The sequence below is a fragment of the Pongo abelii genome, chromosome 7, assembly GCF_028885655.2.
Source record: "Pongo abelii isolate AG06213 chromosome 7, NHGRI_mPonAbe1-v2.0_pri, whole genome shotgun sequence".
In the NCBI taxonomy this organism is placed as follows: Eukaryota; Metazoa; Chordata; class Mammalia; order Primates; family Hominidae; genus Pongo; species Pongo abelii.
The window spans coordinates 113,672,289-113,691,970 of record NC_071992.2 but is presented as its reverse complement, the minus strand read 5'-3'; the positions used below and the strand labels follow the sequence as shown (position 1 = coordinate 113,691,970).

The 19,682-nt window shown below is 47.6% G+C and overlaps 1 protein-coding gene and 1 long non-coding RNA gene across 2 annotated transcripts in view; one reads left to right on the top strand and one right to left on the bottom strand.

Moving 5' to 3' along the window:
* The window catches only part of LAPTM4B (lysosomal protein transmembrane 4 beta), an 81,082-nt gene extending 74,831 nt beyond the window's left edge, over nucleotides 1-6,251 (bottom strand). The window contains 3 exon segments of the mRNA XM_024251015.3: nucleotides 5,757-5,940; nucleotides 5,942-6,116; nucleotides 6,119-6,251. Coding sequence (XP_024106783.3) covers nucleotides 5,757-5,940; nucleotides 5,942-6,116; nucleotides 6,119-6,251 — 492 coding nt within the window.
* Nucleotides 6,252-19,051: 12,800 nt separating this feature from the next.
* The window catches only part of LOC129047699 (uncharacterized), a 53,791-nt gene continuing 53,160 nt past the window's right edge, over nucleotides 19,052-19,682 (top strand). The window contains exon 1 of the long non-coding RNA XR_008509414.2: nucleotides 19,052-19,210. This is a non-coding gene — a long non-coding RNA (uncharacterized LOC129047699). The remainder of the gene's footprint in view (nucleotides 19,211-19,682) is intronic.

Genomic DNA, 19,682 nt, shown 5'->3' with positions numbered 1-19,682 from the left:
ACAATAAAAACAATACTCAGCAATAAAAAGCAACACTCCAAGAACATGAATGAATCTAAAAGAAATTATGCTAAGTGAAAGAAGCTAGATACAGAAGGGTACATACAGCATAATTCCATTTTACATGAATAAGCAAAAATTACCTACAGTGATTGGGGGTATGGCAGGGATTAACTAGGAAACAGCACAAGGGAACTTGCTGAAGTTTGGAAATGTTCTCAAGGAATGTGGGTTACATTACAGAGGCATTTATCAACTCAATAAACTACATTTAACTGTGAATTTTGCCGGGCACGGTGGCTCACGCCTGTAATCCCAGCACTGTGGGAGGCCGAAGTGGGCGGATCACCTGAGGTCAGGAGTTCAAGACCAGCCTGGCCAACATAATGAAACTCTGTCTCTACTAGGAAAACAAAAATTAGCCAAGCGCAGTGGTGGGTGCCTATAATACCAGCTACTTGGGAGGCTGAGGCAGGAATCACTTGAACCCAGGAGGCGGAGGTTGCAGTGAGCTGAGATTGCACCACTACACTTCAGCCTGAGCAACAAGAGCAAAACTCCTCAAAAAAAAAAAAAAAAAAACAGAGGCTGGGCGCAGTAGCTCATGCCTGTAATCTCAGCACTTTGGGAGGCCAAGGTGGGTGGATCACAAGGTCAGGAGTTCAAGACCAGCCTGACCAACATGGGGAAACGCCATCTCTACTAAAAATACAAAAATTAGCCCGGAGCTCACCTGTAATCCCAGCTACTCAGGAGGCTGAGGCAGAAGAATCGCTTGAATCCAGGAGGCGGAGGTTGTGGTGAGCCAAGATCATGCCACTGCACTCCAGCCTGTCAGAGCAAGACTCAGTCTCAAAAAAAAAAAAAAAAAATTGTAGTACATAAATCACAACTAAATAAAAGAAAAAAAAAGACAAAAAATGATCTCTAGTAATAAATACCTGAAGTCTCCCAAAGTTAGCTTGGCCCAGAATTTTAAAAATAGTAATAATAATAATAAATACCTGAAGTCAATATACTTTATTTCAGGACTGAAGGAAAACTTTTATTATTCCAAGCCAAAACCAAAACACATGCACAACTTTTAAAAGTAAAACAGTGGAAACAGAACAGATTAAAATACCACTCAGACCTAAACCAACCATGGGATTTTAAGCTCTCAAGTAAATCACCAAAGTTCTCTAAGCCTCAGTTTTCTCATCTGTAAAATGGGAATAAGAAAATCTACCTCACCAGGAATATGTAAAAATTAACCTTATGCAAAGTATCTAGGTAAAGCACATGACATGACACTTGGAGCCTTAGTAAATGGTACTGGTAGGAATCAACAATGAGAAAACATATAAAAAAGATCCACTTTACCTATCTTGCAAAACAGGAAATTACTTAAATGAGCCCTTATTGTGGACTCTTATTTACTTTTTATGTTTTATTTATTTACTTATTTTGAGATGGAGTTTCGCTTTTGTTGCCCAAGCTGGAGTGCAATGGCATGATCTTGGCTCACTGCAACCTCCGCCTCCCGGGTTCAAATGATTCTTCTCTCTCAGCTTCCCAAGTAGCTGGGGTTACAGGCGCACCACCATGCCCGGCTAATTTTTTATATTTTTAATAGAAACGGGGTTTCATCATGTTAGCCAGGCTGGTCTCAAAACTCCTGACTTCAGGTGATCCACCCGCCTCAGTCTCCAAAAGTGCCGGGATTACAGGTATGAGCCACTGCACCCGGCCTGGACTCTTATTTAAATATCTGCCTTGTCTGAAAACTCTCCGCTTTCTTTTTTTATTATTCTTTATTTTACCTTTTTTTTTTTTTGAGACAGAGTCTCACTCTGTTGCCCAAGCTGGAGTGCAGTGGCGTGATCTCGGCTCACTGCAACCTCTGCCACCCGGGTTCAAGGGATTCTCCTGCCTCTGCCTCCCCAGCAGCTGAGATTACAGGTGCCTGCCACTGCGCCCAACTATTTTGTAGTTTTAGTAGAGATGAGGTTTCGCCATCTTGGCCAGACTGGTTTTGAACTCCTGACCTCAAGATCCACTCACCTTGGCCTCCCAAAGTGCTGGGATTATAGGCGTGAGCCATCCACGCCCAACCTTTTTTTTTTTTTTTTTTTTGAGATAAGAGTCTTGCTGTCACCCAGGCTGACTTTCCACCTTCAGAGTTCAAGTAATTCTCATGCCTCAGCCTCCTGAGTAGCTGGGATTACAGGCGCATGCCACCACGACTGAATAATTTTTGTATTGTTATTAGAGACGGGATCTCGCCATGTTGCCCAGGCTGGTCTAAACCTCTTGACCTCAAGTGATCCGCCTACCTTGGCCGCCCAAAGTGCTTACAGGCATGAGCCTCTGCGCCAGGCCTCTTTCTTTTCTTTTTTTTTTTGAGACACAGTCTCACTCTGTCACCCAGGCTAGAGTGCAGTGGCACAATCTTGGCTCACTTCAACCTATGCCTCCCAGGTTCAAGCAATTCTCCTGCCTCAGTCTCCCAAGCCTACACCACCGTGCCTGTCTAATTTGTACTTTTAGTAGAGATGGGGTTTTACCACATTGGCCATGGTTGGTCAGGCTGGTCTCGAACTCCTGATCTCAGATGATCTGCCTGCCTCAACCTCCCAAAATGCTGGGATTACAAGCATGAGCCACCACACTTGGCCTCTGTTTTTTTAAGAGACAGGGCTCACTCTGGTTGCCCAGGCTGGAGTGTAGGGGTGCAATCACAGCTCACTGCAGCTACGAACTCCTGGGACTCAAACTGGGACTACAGGTGTGAGCCACCACACCTGGCTAATTTTTAACTCTCCACTTTCTGATAACTGACTCCATTCCATCCAGATGGCTGTTAGAGACGGGGTTAGGACAAACCAGGGAAGGTGCCTCGTTTTACAGTGGTCCTGCTCCCTAGCCACACAAACTCTCTTAAAAAAGTTCACGAAAATCAAAGTTTTGGACAACCAAATTGTTGTAACCGAGCCAGTTATAGAGAAACGCCACACTCTGAGACGAATTCAGGAGTTCTTTATTAGCCGGCGACCCAGAGACGGCTAGTGCTCAAAATTCTCTTGGCCCCCAAGAAGGGGCTAGATTTTCTTTTGTTTAGAAAGGGGAAGGGGGGGGGTCTAGTTAAAACAAAGTAGGCAAAAAGTTAAAAGGACAAATGGTTACAGGAAAGTAAACAGTTCCAGGTGCAGGGGCTTTAAATCTATCACAAGGTGATAGACGCGGGGCTTTGGGCGTTATCAACCGGACACAAACGCAGGGGCTCTGGGTGCTATTAACCGGGCGAATTCCTGGGAACTGCGGATATAGCTTGCCACAGTATCTTATCAGTTAATTGCATTCTTGGATGTGCTGGGAGTCAGCTTAAACAACTTAAGTCCTTGAGGAAGGGGGTGGGTAAGGCTTGAGGAAGCGGGTGGGTAAGGGGCTGTAAGTGAAGGAGCCAAGATGGAGTCTTGTCTGGCTCTTAGCTAAGGGAGAGTCAATTCAGGTTAAAACAAGACAGGGTATCACAAAATTATATTCAAAGGTCTGAGTGAAACTCACTACTTAAAAAAGAAAGAAAAGAAAAAGGCTTACATTGCCTTGTGAAATGCAAAAGACTATTTATAAAGATTACCAGTACTTAAGCCAGGTTTCCCAGAAATAGGGTTTACCTAAAGCAACATTTTTATTCACATCTGCTAGAAAGCTTTCTAATTATCTTTCAAAAGGCCATTTATTTCCAAGCGCTAAGACAAGCACACCAATAACTACTTTCCACAGACAGCGTGCTCAAACAGTAGACAAAGCATGCTGAGTACTTTCCTTTTATCACACCAAAACTGTCTGGTTGGATTACAGCCAACAACAGGGCTCAAGTAGGATTTATCTTTCCTGTAGATCACGTAGTACATTTGCCTAATGCAATGCCCTAGATTTTACAAATTACATTCACGGATGTACTTGCAGGTCGGCAGATTTGAACATTTTCAAGGAAGGCAGACACTTGTATAAAACAGTCTGTCTTGATCATCAATAAAAACACCAACTATTTTGAGCCACCTACTATCTTTTTGCTATAATTTTCAATTTTGGTAAAGAATTTCTTGGCTTTTAGCAAAGTCGAAGTTTAGCTAATATGCTGATGTTCCATCTGTATTTACAGTGCACAGTAAGAACCCACACACGCTAAATATGTTTGAAATATTTCCAAGCCAAAAATTTATATTGTGTGGCCATGATAGGCACTGACTAAAGGAAACTTGAAACTATAAATAGCACAGTGAACACCATACGCCTGGGGTGAAATGTTTTGCTTAAAATGGTACAAGGAAGGGGTTCACAGACAAAAAGTCCATATTCTACCCAAAAATGGGCCCAATAAACAAACCTCACACACATACACCCCTAACTCATTAAAGAGATAAGAATTTTTCTCGGCCGGGCGCGGTGGCTCACTCACGCCTGTAATCTCAGCACTTTGGGAGGCCAAGGCGGGCGAATCACGAGGTCAGGAGTTCGAGACCAGCCTGGCCAACATGGTGAAACCCCGTCTCTACTAAAAATACAAAAAATTAGCTGGGCGTAGTGGCGGGCGCCTGTAATCCCAGCTACTCGAGAAGCTGAGTAAGGAGAATCGCTTGAACCTGGGAGCAGAGGTTGCAGTGAGCAGAGATCGTGCCACTGCACTCCAGCCCGGGCCACAGAGTGAGACTCTGTCTCAAAAAAAAAAAAAAAAAAAAACCTCACTGAAAAAAGTTAAATATGCCATTTGTCTACCATTTTCAGGGCATTTCCTCGCGAAGCAGTGGTATTCACTGCAAAGCAACTCCCGTCTAACTCTCCATCATGATGTCACAAAACCCAAAATGCAGCGGAATCCGACTCTACTGGTGCAGTCTAGGGGTGCCACCAACCAACGCAGGGCAGGTGCGCGGCAAGACTCCATCAGGTTTCCTCACTACCTCTGAAAATCACTGCTCCTCATACAAAAAAAGACGTTAAAAGTTCCAACCAGGAAAAAAAAATGGCAAATTTGCCTGCTGAGTCTGTCAAGAAAAGGTCCGAGGACCAACTGTCCATGGGCAGGAAAAATGTGGGTGGAAAATGGCTTCCCGGGCAGATGGAAACGCAGTAAATCACACTCACATCCCTTCCTGGAGTAAGGGCTTTAAAACATGCGTGGGGTGGGGGGGACCCATTCACAAGAGTATGCCAAGAACCCGCAACCACTTCAACTCGGGATCCGAACGTGCGACGGCGTGAAAACGCTGGCCACCCTAGCGGAGACGCGGCCAGGGAGAACGAGCATTGACAAATCCGCAACCCTGACCACAGAGCTGCAAAATATGCGCCGTCACCTCCACGACCGCTCCTTCCGCAGCCGTCGAAACACAAAGCCCACGGGCTTTAAGAAGAAAGGAAACACGTGCTCGGCAGATAAACTGTTTGTCTGCCCCAGTACGCCCTACGCGAGGCCGCGGGGCTGCGCGGAGGCTGGAGACCGGCGACCCACACCACCTGGGCGCCAAGGGTCGAGTGCGGCCCTCCGCCCCGCGCCCCTGGCCTCCCCCATCGCCCCAAACTCCTGGCCTCCCCCCGTCGGCGCTGGCCCAGCCGGGGGAAGTGCGGACGCGGCACCCGGAGAATTAAGTTTCTAATAATACAACTTTAGGCGGATGAGCGCGCGCCTCACCCCACCGCGAGGCCGGGCCAGAAGCCAGCTGGGGGCGCGGAAGCAACGCGGGGTCCCAGGCCGGGCGCGCCGCGCTCACCAGATACCAGACGCCGAGCAGGATGGTGCCGGTGCGGACATGGCAGCACAAGCAGCAGCTGTTAGAGTAGAACCGCGTCCAGGGCGCGACCATCTTCATCGCTCCGGGTGCAGTGGCGCGAGCGCGCGCGCAAGTTTTCAGGAGCGTCGACCGCCTCGCCTGGGGCCCGCCGCGCCGCTGCTGCCGGCTCCCGGCCCGCTCGCCCGTGCGCCCGCGGGCCTGCCTCCTCGATCCCCCGAGGGCTCCGAGCTTCTGCCGCGTCGGGACTCTGCGCTCCGAAGGCGAGGGCGGCAGCGGCGGGGGCGGGGAGGGGGCGGGGCGGACTCGGCCATGTGACCCGGGGCCGTGACGTCATTGCGAGCTCCAGCCAGCTGCGGGAGCTCCGAGCCCCGGGTGAGTAAATCCATCAGCGTGCACCCTCTGCCAGTCCCCTAGTCGGCCCTGAGTGGAGGTCCGGGCCTTCCCTCTTTCATCTGGCCGTTCGTGTAACTCCATTCAAGGGTCGAGATTCTTTTAGTCTAGTTCCTTGCGATTTTCTTCCCTTCTTTTTTTTTTTTTTTTTTTTGAGACAGAGTCTCGCTCTTGTCGCCCAGGCTGGAGTGCAATGGCGCGATCTCGGCTCACTGCAACCTCCGCCTCCCGGGTTCAAGCGATTCTCCTGCCCAACCTCCCGAGTAGCTGGGATTACAGGCGCCTGCCACCACACCCTGCTAATTTTTTGTATTTTTAGTAGAGACGGGGTTTCACCATGTTGATCAGGCTGGTCTGGAACTCCTGACGTCGAATGATCCACCCGCCTCAGCCTCCCAAAGTGCTGGGATTACAGGCGTGAGCCACCGCACCCGGCCCCCTTCTACTTCTATGTTGCAGGAAATCGATACAGCTCCTATCACTCTTATCTTGCACCAGAGGAAGGAAAACTGAGCGGTGCTGTTGCAGTCAATTGCAGTATTTTGAACCACCACCGAGAGCGATTTGTCTCCGCTTCCCAGCTCAATTACTGTGGTAGTAATCTTTTCCCAGAAAATAGGCTGTGTGTCAAGGACATCCTCGCTGTGCTTCCGGTAGCTTTTTTTTTTTTTTTTTTGAGACAGAGTGTCGCTCTGTCACCCACGCTGGAGTGCAGTGGCGCGATCTCCGCTCACTACAAGCTCCGCCTCCCGGGTTCACGCCATTCTCTTGCCTCAGCCTCCCGAGTAGCTGGGACTACTGGCGCCCGCCACCACGCCCGGCTAATTTTTTGTATTTTTAGTAGAGACGGGGTTTCACTGTGTTAGCCAGGATGGTCTCCATCTCCTGACCTCGTGATCCGCCCGCCTCAGCCTCCCAAAGTGTTGGGATTACAGGCGTGAGCTGCCACGCCTGGCACAGCATTTTTAATCATGAGTGCAGCTCTAATGATTCAGTCCCAGCCTGGGCAACATGGCGAAACCCTGGCTCTACAAAAAAATACCAAAATTGGCTGGGCGCGATGTCTCCCAGTGAGAGACAGGAGTAGCGGATTTCCTGGGGCGACTAAGAATTCCTAAACCTAGCTGGGGAAGGGGACCGCACCTACCCTTAAACATGGGGCTTGTAACTCAGCTCACACCTGACCAATCAGGTAGTAAAGAGGGCTCACTAAAACACCAATTAAGCTAAAAGCAAGAGGTAAAGAAATAGTCAAATAATCTATCATCTGAGAGCACAGGGGGAGGGACAATGATTGGGATATAAACCCCAGGCATTCCAGCCGGCAGTGGGCAACCCCTTTTGGGTCCCCGCCCACTGTATGGGAGCTGTTTTCACTCTATTAAATCTTGCAGCTGCACACTCTTCCACCTCGAGCTGAGCTGAGCTTTCGCTCACCGTCCACCACTGCTGTTCACCGCTGTTGCAGACCCGCCGTTGACTTTCACCCCTCTGGATCCGGCAGGGTGTCCCCTGCGTTTCTGATTCAGCCAGGTGCCCATTGCCACTCCCGTTTGGGCTAGAGGCTCGCCATTGTTCCTGTGCGGCAAAGTGCCTGGGTTGGTCCGAATCGAGCTGAACACTAGTCGCTGGGTTCCACGGTTCTCTTCCGTGACCCACGACTTCTAATAGAGCTATAACACTCACTGCATGGCCCAAGGTCCCATTCCTTGAAATCCGTGAGGCCAAGAACCCCAAGTCAGAGAATAAAAGGCTTGCTGCCATCCTGGGAGCAGCCGCCACCATCTTGGGAGTGGCCCACCACCGTCTTGGGAGCTCTAAGAACAAAGACCCACCGGTAACACCAGCACTTTGGTAGGCCAAGGCTGGGGGATCACCTGAGGTCAGGAGTTTGAGACCAGCCTGACCAACATGGAGAAACCCCATCTCTACTAAAAATACAAATAAAATTAACTGGGCCTGGTGGTGCATGCCTGTAATTCCAGCTACTGGAAAGGCTGAGGCAGAAGAATCGCTTGAACCTGGGAGGGGGAGTTTGCGGTGAGCCTAGATCGCGCCATTGCACTCCAGCCTGGGCAACAAGAGCAAAACTCCGTCTCAAAAAACAAAAACAAAAAAAACAAAATTAGCCAGGCTTGGTGGCACGTGCCTGTGGTCCCAGCTACTCCAGGGGCTGCGGCCGGAGAATCACCTGAGCCGGGGAGTTCGAGGCTGCAGTGATCCGTGATTGTGCCACTACACTCCAGCCTGGGTGACGGCAGTGAGACACTTCTCAAAACAAAAAAGAGAAACAGTTATCCAACCAGTTACACAAGGCCGCTGCAAGACACAACACAGTGTTAGAGATAGTGAAAGATAGTTCCATGCTTTGGAGGAGTTTATTTCCTCCCAATTCGTGTTTTGTCTAGAAGCACCCTTGTCTGCGGTTAGCCTACGGACTACTGTCAAAGCCAAGAATCTGAGATAGGTTAGATTATTAGCACGGGTGAAAGTTTTATTTCAGACATGGAGCAAAAAAAAATTGATTCGATCTAAATTTCCTAAGATGAGGCTAAATAGGAAGAAAGATACTGTTAAAACTATTCAGTTACAGAACTGGTTAGTTTTACGAGTCTTTAAAGCTGTAACTTTCTTACTATGCAGCATTATCCTGGAACCAAGACCATCCCTACCATGTCAAGTGTAGGCCCTTAATTAGAAATGATAAGTAACATTATTTGGGGAGTTAATCAGAAAACCAAACAAAAAGCTCCATTTTTGTTTTGTGTTTTCTTTCTTTCTTCTTTTTTTTTTTCTTTTTTTTTTTCTTTTTTTGATGGAATTTCGCTCTTGTTGCCCAGGCTGCAGTGCAATGGCGCCATCTCGGCTCACCACAACCTCCACCTCCCGGGTTCAAGCAATTCTCCTGACTAAGCCTCCTGAGTAGCTGGGATTACAGGCATGCGCCACCATGCCCGGCTAATTTTGTATTTTTAGTAGAGGCGGGGTTTCTCCATGTTGGTCAGGCTGATCTCAAACTCCTGACCTCAGGTGATTCGCCCGCCTTAGCCTCCCAAAGTGCTGGGATTACAAGCATGAACCACCTTGCCCAGCCTTGTTTTGTGTGTTCACTACAAAATTCTGGTTTCTTCAAGTTGAACAATGAAGAACAACAACAAAAATTCTGGTTCCTTTCACATTGGAGATCATTTTCTCTGTGGGATCTTCCATTTAAAATTTAATTATGCCCACAGCCACTTTTTTAAAATAATATATGTATATACTAGTCAAGTGCAGTAGTGACAACAGGGAAAAGAGTAGAACAAGGAATTCCATCTGTAACTGACCATGAACAATCAATTGAGATAATTCACTACCTTCAATCAGCCATTTTTTTTTTTTTGAGACAGTGTCTCGCACTGTCGCTGGGCTGGAGTGCAGTGGCGCCATCTTGGCTGGCGTGCTGCCCAACTAATTTTTTGTATTTTTAGTAGAGATGGGATTTCACCATGTTGGCCAGGCTGATCTCAAACTCCTGACCTCAGGTGATCTGCCTGCCTTGGCCTCCCAAAGTGCTGGAATTACAGGTGTGTGCCACTGCGCCTGGCCCACAGCCACTTTTAATATAGGACAAGCATTTGTGCTCTGAGAAAGAGTACAGACATGTGATCAGAATGGGAAATGGTATCTTGAATGAGACTTTTTCAACAATTAAACTCCCAGCAAGCTCCCATAGTTACCTTTCCTTTTTCCCTCCCCACCAGAATTTCATATTCATTAGGCAAATCAATAATTGATTCAAGGGAATTTTATATTTTAGAAATCTTACTGTTCAAGATCTGAACTTACAGTTTCCAAATTTCTCTAGATAAGAAAATAAAGAATAGAGGGAACCTAGCTGGATAACAAAAAAAAAAGAAGAGAGAAAAATGCCATTGCAGTTAAAGTTTATTAAATAAAGCTTAGTGTCAATGTCTTTGGAGTTGTATTTGTTTGGGTGCAAGAGAGTATGGGAATTGGCTTCAAAAGAACAAATGAAACTGCCTTTGCAAAATTATGACTAAGGAAATTATGACAAGTGAAAGACATCAGATCTAACTAACTCTATCTTGCCTCTAATCTCTGAACTCTCCTTGTCCATTACTGGGCATAGGCCCAACTAGCCTTAGGAAGGAATTTAGTTTATAATTTAAATCACAGCCCCTCCTCAAAGCTAAACTGTCCTTGTGAAATGAATAAAAGGCCACCAGCCACCAAGTTAGAATGAGAGGGGCTGGAATTCTAAATATTACCAGCCGTTATCCCAGAGGTTGTAAGATTCACAGCTTCCACAATTATTCTTCAAGGTAACATCAGCGTTGAGAACCTAAGATCTGCCTTTTGAGATGTCTTTTCAGGTTTCTGCATTTCTAACAACTGGATGGCCTCCAACAACTGGTTGGACCTGCCAACCAGTTCTGTGCCCCCCACCCAGGAACTGACTCAGCATAAGAGAACATCTTCCACTCCCTCTGATTTCATCCCCGAGCCAACCAGTCAGCACTCTCGATTCACTGGCCCCCTCCCTACCCACCAAATTATTCTTTAAAATCCTGATCAAGGCCAGGCACGGTGGCTCACGCCTGTAATCCCAGCACTTTGGGAGGCTGAGGCGGGTGGATCACCCAAGGTCAGGAGTTTGAGACCAACTTAACCAGCATGGTGAAACCCCGTCTCTACTAAAAATTAGCCTGGCGTGGTGACAGGTGCCTGTAATCCTGGCTGATTGGGAGGCTTAGACGTGAGAGTAGGGAGGCTGAGCCATGAGAATAGCTTGAACCCGAGAGGCGAAGGTTGCAGTGAGCTGAGATCGCACCACTGCACACCAGCCTGGGGAACAGAGCAAGACTCCGTCTAAAAACAAAAACAAAAACAAACCCTGACCTTCCACTGGCCTCCCGCACAACCAGCTCTGCACGAATTATTTTTTATTGCAATTCCCGTGTCTTGATAAATCGGCTCTGACTAGGCAGCGGGCAAGGTGAACCCCTTGGGTGGTTACACAGAGGCTTCCCAAGGAACTTATTCACAGCTGGGTTATTCTTTTCATTTTTTTTTGTGGGGAAGGAGCAGTATTATTTTCAAACAACCACATATTTAACTGGCATACTGATTGCAGTAGTAGTTACTTAGAAAAGTCATCTGGTTGGCCAGGTGTGGTAGCTCACACCTGTAATCCCAGCACTTTGGGAGGCAGAGGTGGGCAATCACGAGGTTAGGAGATCAAGACCATCCTGGCCAACATGGTGAAACCCCGTCTCTACCAAAAATACAAAAAAAAATAGCTGGGCATGGCAGCATGCACCTGTAGTCCCAGCTACAGGTGACAGAGTGAGACTCTCTCAAAAAAACAAAAACAAAAAAAAAAAACACCTGGTTTTAGGCCGGGCACAGTGGCTCATGCCTGTAATCCCAACACTTTGGGAGGCCAAGGCAGGCGGATCACCTGAGGTCTGGAGTTAGAGACCAGCATTACCAACATGGAGAAACCCTATCTCTACTAAAAAAAAAAAATACAAAAAATTAGCTGGGCATGGTGGCACATACCTGTAATCCCAGCTACTCGGGAGGCTGAGGCAGGAAAATCGCTTGAACCCAGGAGGCGGAGGTTTCAATCAGCTGAGATCGAGCCATTGCACTCCAACCTGGGCAACAAGAGTGAAACTCCATCTCAAAAAAAAAAGAAAAGTCACCTTGTTTTCTGTTTGTTTGTTTGCTAGCTTGTTTGTTTTGAGAAGGAGTCTTGCTCTGTTGCCACGCTGGAGTGCAGTGGAGAGCAATCTCCGCTCACTGCAACCTCTGTCTCCCAGGTTCAAGTGATTCCTCCCGGGTTCAATGATTCTGCCTCAGCCTCCCGAGTAGCTGGAATTACAGGCGCACGCCACCACACCCAGCTAATTTTTGTATTTTTAGTAGAGACAGGGTTTTACCATGTTGGCCAGGATGGTCTCGATATCTTGACCTCATGATCCACCCGCCTTGGCCTCCCAAAGTGCTGGGATTACAGGTGTGAGCCACCATGCCCAGCCTGTTTGTTTTAAGAGACAGCGTCTCAGTATGTTGCCTAGGCTGCTCTCAAGCTCCTGCCCTCAAGTGATCCGATCCTCCTGCCTCAGCTTCCCAAAGTCTTAGGATTATAGACATGAGCCACTCTGCCTGGCACCACACTGCTCCTTTTCTGCCAGAACTAAGGATGACAGCCCTCATAACCTTGGTCAGGTTTCTTACAGTTCACTCACACCTCCTCCCTCATTCTTCACTGGTGCCTTCCTTACCAGATTTTAAACACTTCTCACTTTTAGGACTTTAGGACTTGCAGCCTCTTTGTCACCCAGGCTTGTCTTTTTTATTTTTATATTTTTTTGAGGCAGGGTCTCCCTGTGTCTCCCAGGCTGGAGTGCAGTGGCGCGATCTCGGCTCACTGCAACCTCCGTCTCCTGGTCAGCCCCCCGAGTAGCAGGGATTACAAGTGTGTGCCACCACGTCCTGCTAATTTTTTGTATTTTTAATAGAGACGGGGCCAGGCACAGTGGCTCACGCCTGTAATCCCAGCACTTTGAGAGGCTGAGGCGGGCAGATCACCTGAGGTAGGGAGTTTGAGACCAGCCTGACCAACATGGAGACACCCGTCTCTACTAAAAATACAAAAAAATTAGCCAGGCATAGTAGTGCATGCCTGTAATCCCAGCTACTTGGGAGACTGAGGCAGTAGAATTGCTGGAACCTGGGAGACGGAGGTTGCAGTGAGCTGAGGTCGTGCCACTGCACTCCAGCATGGGCAATAGAGCGAGACTCTGTTTCAGAAAAAAAAAAAAAAAAATTAGAGATGGGGTTTTGCTCTGTTGGCGAGGCTGGTCTTGAACTCCTGGCCTCAAGTGATCCTCCCACCTCAGCCTCCCAAAGTGCCTGAAGTCACCATGCCCAGCCTCCCTTATCTTCTTCTTATACTCCAATTTTCCTCTCTCCTTAACCTTCTTCTGAGTTCAGCTATTCAGCTATTCCCCAGCTATTTGTTGGGGAACGTTTTTTCTTTTTCTTTTTTTTTTTTTTTGAGACTGAGTCTTACTCTGTCACCCAGGCTGGAGTGCAATGGTGCGATCTTGGCTCACTGCAGCCTCTGCCTCCTGGGTTCAAGTGATTCTCGTGCCTCAGCCTCCCCAGTAGCTGAGATTACAGGTGCCTGCCACCACACCTGGCTAATTTTTATATTTTTAGTAGAGACAGGGTTTCACCATGTTGCCCAGGTTGGTCTTGAACCCCTGATCTCAGGTGATCCACCCACCTTGACCTCCCAAGGTGCTGGGATTACAGGCATGAGCCACCGTGCCTGGCTGGGGAACATTTTTTCTTTCCACTAGATAAAGCCACTCTTTCTTTTTCAAATCTCTTCTTCTCTATGGCCAATTGCGTTTCAGTCTCTCTGTTAGAAATTCAAATTACCCAATATTAATTGGAGTGCCTACTATGGATAAAACATAAAGACATAAAGGCCAGAAAGATTAGTAACGTTTTGTTCCTACTCTCAAAGCAGACCACTGAGGCTGGACCCAGTGGCTCAGACCTGTAATCCCAGCAATTTCAGGGGCCAAGATGAGAAGATTGCTTGAGCCCAGGAGTTCAAGACCAGCCTAGGCAACAAAGCAAACCCTGTCTGTACAAAAAATTTAAAAATTAGCCAGGCATGGTGGCGCATGCCTGTGGTCCCATCTACTTAAGAGGCTAAGGCAGGAGGATTACTTGAGCCCAAGAGGTCAAGGTTACAGTGAGCTGTGATCGTGCCACTGTACTCCAGCCTGCATGACAGAGTGAGACCATCTCAAAAAAAAAAGTGGACCATCTAGCCTAGTGGCACAAGTCACTATGATATAAGTCAGCATGTATGCTGTATATCATTAAAAATAAAAAATAAAGGCTGGGTGAGGTGGCTCACACCTGTAATCCCAGCACTTTGGAAGGCCAAGGCGGGTGGATCACCTGAGGTCGGAAGTTTCAGACCAGCCTGACCAACAAAGAGAAACCCTGTCTCTACTAAAAATACAAAATTAGCTGCATGTGGTGGCACATGCCTGTCATCCTAGCTACTCGGGAAGCTGAGGCAGGAGAATCACTTGAACCGGGGAGGCGGAGGTTGCGGTGAGCTGAGATCGCACCATTGCACTCCAGGGTAGGCAACAAGAGCGAAATTCCATCTAAAAAAATTAAAAAGTTTAAAAAAAAAAAAAGACGCTAGGAAAGCAGGAAGAGATTAATTACAATTGTGGGAAGTTCGCATTTTAGTTAGTTGGGTCTTGTGAAGGGTGAATAGACCACAAAAGGTGAAGGAAGAGACACATGCTTCAGGAATTGGATTAGACCAGAGGGTCCTTTGGGGGTGGGAAGGTTTCATTTGAACTACTTCCATAACCTGGGCGAGGGTCTATCTCAAGAGAGACCTCAGGACCCCTCTAAAGTCTGAGAAATTCAGAGCTACATGTAGATAGTTTTCCTGGAAAGGAAAACCTAGATGTGTTAGAAAAGAAATTCTTGTACCTATGCACATGGTGCTGTAGAATGTGTGGTTTTTTTGTTGTTTGTTTTTTATTTTTATTTTTTGAGACAGAGTCTCACTCTGTCACCCAGGCTGGAGTGCAGTGGTGCAATCTCAGCTCACTGCAACCTTTGCCTCCCAGGTTCAAGCGATTCTCCCACCTCAGCCTCCTGAGTAGCTGAGATTACAGGCATGCGCCACCATGCCCCAATAATTTTGGTATTTTCTGTAGAGCCAGGGTTTCACCATGTTGCTGTAGAGCCAGGGTTTCACCATGTTGCCCAGGGTTGTCTTGAACTCTTGGGCTCAGGCAATCTGTTCACCTCGGCCTCCCAAAGTGCTGGCATTGTAGGAGTGAGCCACCGCACTATCTTAGTTTGGGGTAGATCAGAGAGGGCCTCCCAGAGATGTTGACATCTAAGTTCACACTTACAGAATAAGGTGGAATTGGCCAGGTAAAGAGAAGCAGAGGACTACCCAGGGCAGGATGGAAACAGGACTCACATGGGATGGGCACCTGGCAGGCCTGCAAGGTTACAAACGGCAAGGAACACAGTAACTGGGGTTCATATTGGAAAGAAAAAGGGACAGAGCTGAGAGAGGTAAGGTAAGGGGTGTCAGTGTGTGTGGGGGTAGGTAACAGAAGGTAAAAGGCTTTTTTTTGTTTTTTTTTTTGAGACAGAGTCTCACTCTGTTGCCCAGGCTGGAGTGCAGTGGCGTGATCTTGGCTCACTGCAACCTCCACCTCCTGGGTTCAAGCAATTCTCTGCCTCAGCCTCCTGAGTAGCTGGGATTACAGGCACGTGCCACCATGCCCAGCTAATTTTTGTATTTTTAATAGAGATGGGGTTTCACCATGTTGGTCAGGCTGATCTTGAACTCCTGACCTTGTGATTTGCCCGCCTTGGCCTCCCAAAGTGCTGGGATTACAGGCGTGAGCTACTGCACCCGGCCCTGTTTGGAGTATATTTCCTGAGGAAAGTGGGGAGCTACAGAACTACTGGAGGTTTCATAACTAAAACCCACATGACTTGATGATAAATTCATGTCACAGGAGGCTTAAGGTATATACCAAAGAGATAGGCAGGATTAGCCACATAATTTGTGGGATCCAGTGCAAAAGGAAATTTTGAGGCCTATTTTTGAAAAAGAATTAAGAATTTCAAGATGGCAACAGTAGGACATTAAATGAAGCATGCAGTCCTTCTAAGCACAAGTCTCTAGCAAGTTCCACTGTCCAGGTCCCACTGCTCAGGTTCCACTGCTCTGGTCACACATCCAGATTACCCAGGTCACAGTGCCCAGGTCCCAATGCTCAGGTCACACTGCCTAGGTCACACTGTCCAGCTCACACCACCCGGATCACACTGCTCAGGTCACACATCCAGGTCACACATCCAGATTACCCAGGTCCCACTGCTCAGGTCCCACTGCCCAGGTCACACTGCCCAGCTCACACCACCCAGATCACACTGCTCAGGTCACACATCCAGATTACCCAGGTCCCGTTGCTCAGGTCCCACTGCCCAGGTCACATTGCCCAGCTCACACCACCCAGATCACACTGCATAGGTCACACATCCAGGTCACACATCCAGATTATCCAGGTCCCAGTGCTCAGGTCCCACTGCCCAGGTCCCACTGCCCAGATCACACTGCTCAGGTCACATGTCTAGGTCACTTTGCCCAGGTCCCACTGCTCAGGTCACACTGCCCATGAAGCTGGCCCTGGAGACAGGCTTCATATCTCTGTTAGAACTTAAAATTAAAACTAAACAGAATATCTATCTATCTATCTATCTATCTATCTATCTATCTATCTATATCTATCTATCTGTCTAATCAGTCTATCTATCTATCTATCTATCTATCTAATCTATCTATCTGAGACAGGGTCTGGCTCTGTTGCCCAGGCTGGAGTACAGTGGTGCAATCACAGCTCACTACAACCTCTGCCTACCGGGCTGAAGTAATTCTCTCACCTCAGCCTCCAGAGTATCTGGGACTACAAACACATGCCACCACGCCTGGCAAATTTTTGTGAGTTTTTTGATAGAGACAGGGTTTCACCATGTTGCCCAGGCTAGTAAACAAAAGAAAATTTTGTGAGCTCTCTCATTTTTGTCAGAACACAGGGAACTGCTTCCCGGAGGCCATGATAATTGTGAGTTTCATAGGAGTGAGAGGAGGAAAATAAGTAGTATGCCAGATGATTCATTAAAGAATCTGGCTCTTGTCCAGGGTCAGGCCTGTGAAGGTCAGAATGTGGAGCTGGCTCCACTCCTGAATTGCAGCCAAGGAGGAAGTTGAGAATTATGATTGATATGCTCTCAGAGATTCATGTAATTAATCACATATTTATTAAAGCACATTTGGGGTTTGGCCAGGTTCTGGACTGGGGTTCTGAGACAGAGTACATTAAGACACAATCCCTGCCTCCAAGAAACTCAAAATAACAATGTTCCAGAAAGGGGTCCCAATCCAGAACCCAAGAGAGGGTTTTCGGATCTCACACAAGAAAGAATTGAAGGCAAGTCCATAAAGTAAAATGAAAGAGAGTTTATTAAGAAAGTAGAGGAGGGCCAGGCGCGGTGGCTCATGCCTGTAATCCCAGCACTTTGGGAGGCCAAAACGGGCGGATCATTTGAGGCCAGGAGTTGGAGAACAGCCTGGCTAACACGGTGAAACCCAGTCTCTACAAAAAAAGTAGCCGAGTGTGGTGGTGTGTGCCTGTAATCCCAGCTACTCAGGAGGCTGAGGCAGAAGAATCGCTTGAACGCAGGAGGCAGAGGTTGCATTGAACCGAGATAGATGAGAGACTCCGTTTCCCCACCCCCACCCCCAAAAAAAAGGAAGAAAATAAAGGAATAAAGAATGGCTACTCTATGGACAGAGTGGTGGCGTGACTGCTCCGCTAAGGATACTTATAGTTATTTCTTGATTATATGCTAAACAAGGGGTGGATTATTCATGAGTTTTACAAGAAAGGGTTGGGCAATTCCCAGAACTGAAGGCTCCTCCCCACTGTTTTAGACCATGTAAGGTAACTTCCTGACATTGCCATGGCTTTGGAAACTGTCATGCTGCTGGTAGGAGTGTCTTTTAGCATGCTAACTTATTATGATTAGCGTATGAGGAGCAGTGAGGATGACCAGAGGTCACTTTTGTCGCCATCTTGGTTTTGATGGGATTTGGCTGCCTTCTTTACTGCAAACTATTTTATTAGCAAGGTCTTTATGACCTGCACCTTGTCCTGACCTCCTATCTCATCTAGTGACTTAGAATGCCTAGCCTCCAGGGAATGCAGCCCAGTAGGTCTCAGCCTCATTTTACCTAGCACCTATTCAAGATAGAGTCACTGTGGTTCCAACGCCTCTGACAATAAGAGAGACAAAGATAGGCAGATGCAGTCATTAGTGGTAGATCTGTGCAGCTAACAGTAAAAACAAAAAACAGTATTCTGATTAATGGTGATATTATTGTTGTAACCAAGCGAGTTATAGAGAGAACACCACACTCTGAGACTAATTCAGGAATCCTTTATTGCCGGTGACTGAGAGACGGCTAGAGCTCGAAATTCTCTCGGCCCGGAAGAAGGGCCACATTTCTTTTTATACTTTGGTCTGATTAGGGGAGGGGGAGTCTAGCTGAAGCAATTTTTTTACAGAAGCAGAACAGGCAAAAAGCTAAGAGATAAGTGGTTACAGAAACAGTTACAGGAAAATAAACAGTCCCAGGTGCCGGGGCTTAAATGATCACAAAGTGATAGATGCAGGGGCTTTGGGTACCATCAACCGAGCACGTTCCCAGGAGCTGCTGATACAGCTTGCCTCAGTATCTTACCTGTAAGCGCATTCTTGGATGTGCTTGGAGTCAGCTTGCACCAGTTATGTCCTTAAGGGAGGGGGACAAGGGACTGCAAGCAAAGAAACCAAAATGGAGTCTGTCCAGCTCTCTCAGCTAAGAGAGAGTCAATCAGGTTAAAACAAGGTAGGGTATCACATTATGGCATCAATATAATTTATCAATGTTTAAGATTTGGAATGCAATCAAATATATCTGTATTGGTCACAGTCCAGTCAGGAAACAACCATTCTAGATATTTCAAAAAAGAGGCAATACAATACAGGGAATTGTTTGCTGTAATAAAACATTTTACAAGTGTCATCTTGACCGAATTTTGAAGCCATGGCTAAAAATTCTTAATTCCCGTCACAGGCAGTTTGCTAAGGCCTCACCCCAACTATTTCCCTTATCAGGCGGTACCACGCCTGGCTTACAATATGTACAGATTCAGGGCCAGAGGCCCCAGGTACTTTTCCCTCAGGAATGGCCCTTTCTTGTTTGGTCACAGAATTATCAAAATACCCAAACTCCAGGAAGCCCTAAAACCTCCTTTGCATTACAGAAGCCACCTCAGACACTTCCAGCTTGCTGTTAGTCTTCCTGGTGCAACTCCCGTGTGGTCCTGTGTAGCAGCCTTCTCTCCTTTGGAGAAGTAAGTAACAGAGAGTTCTGCCTTTCACCCAGCCCAGCATCACTGTGTCCTGTCTCACCAACGGAAGCCTCTTCAGGCTTTTCTGAAGATTGTGTCAAAGGTGGAGAAGGAAGGTCCTGCCCCTCCCAAAGCCCAAGTTAAGGCAAAGGCTTTGAAGGCAAAGAAGGCAGTGCTGAAAGGCATCCACAGCCACAGGGAAAAAGAAGATCCGCAAGTCACCCAGCTTCTAGCAGCCCAAGACCCTGCAGCTCCTGAGGCAGCCCAAGTCTCCTCGGCAGAGCTTGACCACTGCACCATCAGCATGTTCCGTGGGCCCCCTTAGTCAGCCAAGACGATGGAAGACAACAGCACACTCGTGTTCATTGTGGGTGTTAAAGCCTGTGTTGCGGCTCAGAAAACAATACCCCCAGCCTGCGCGGTGGCTCGAGCCTGTAATCCCAGCTCTTTGGGAGGCCCAGGCAGGCAGATCGCT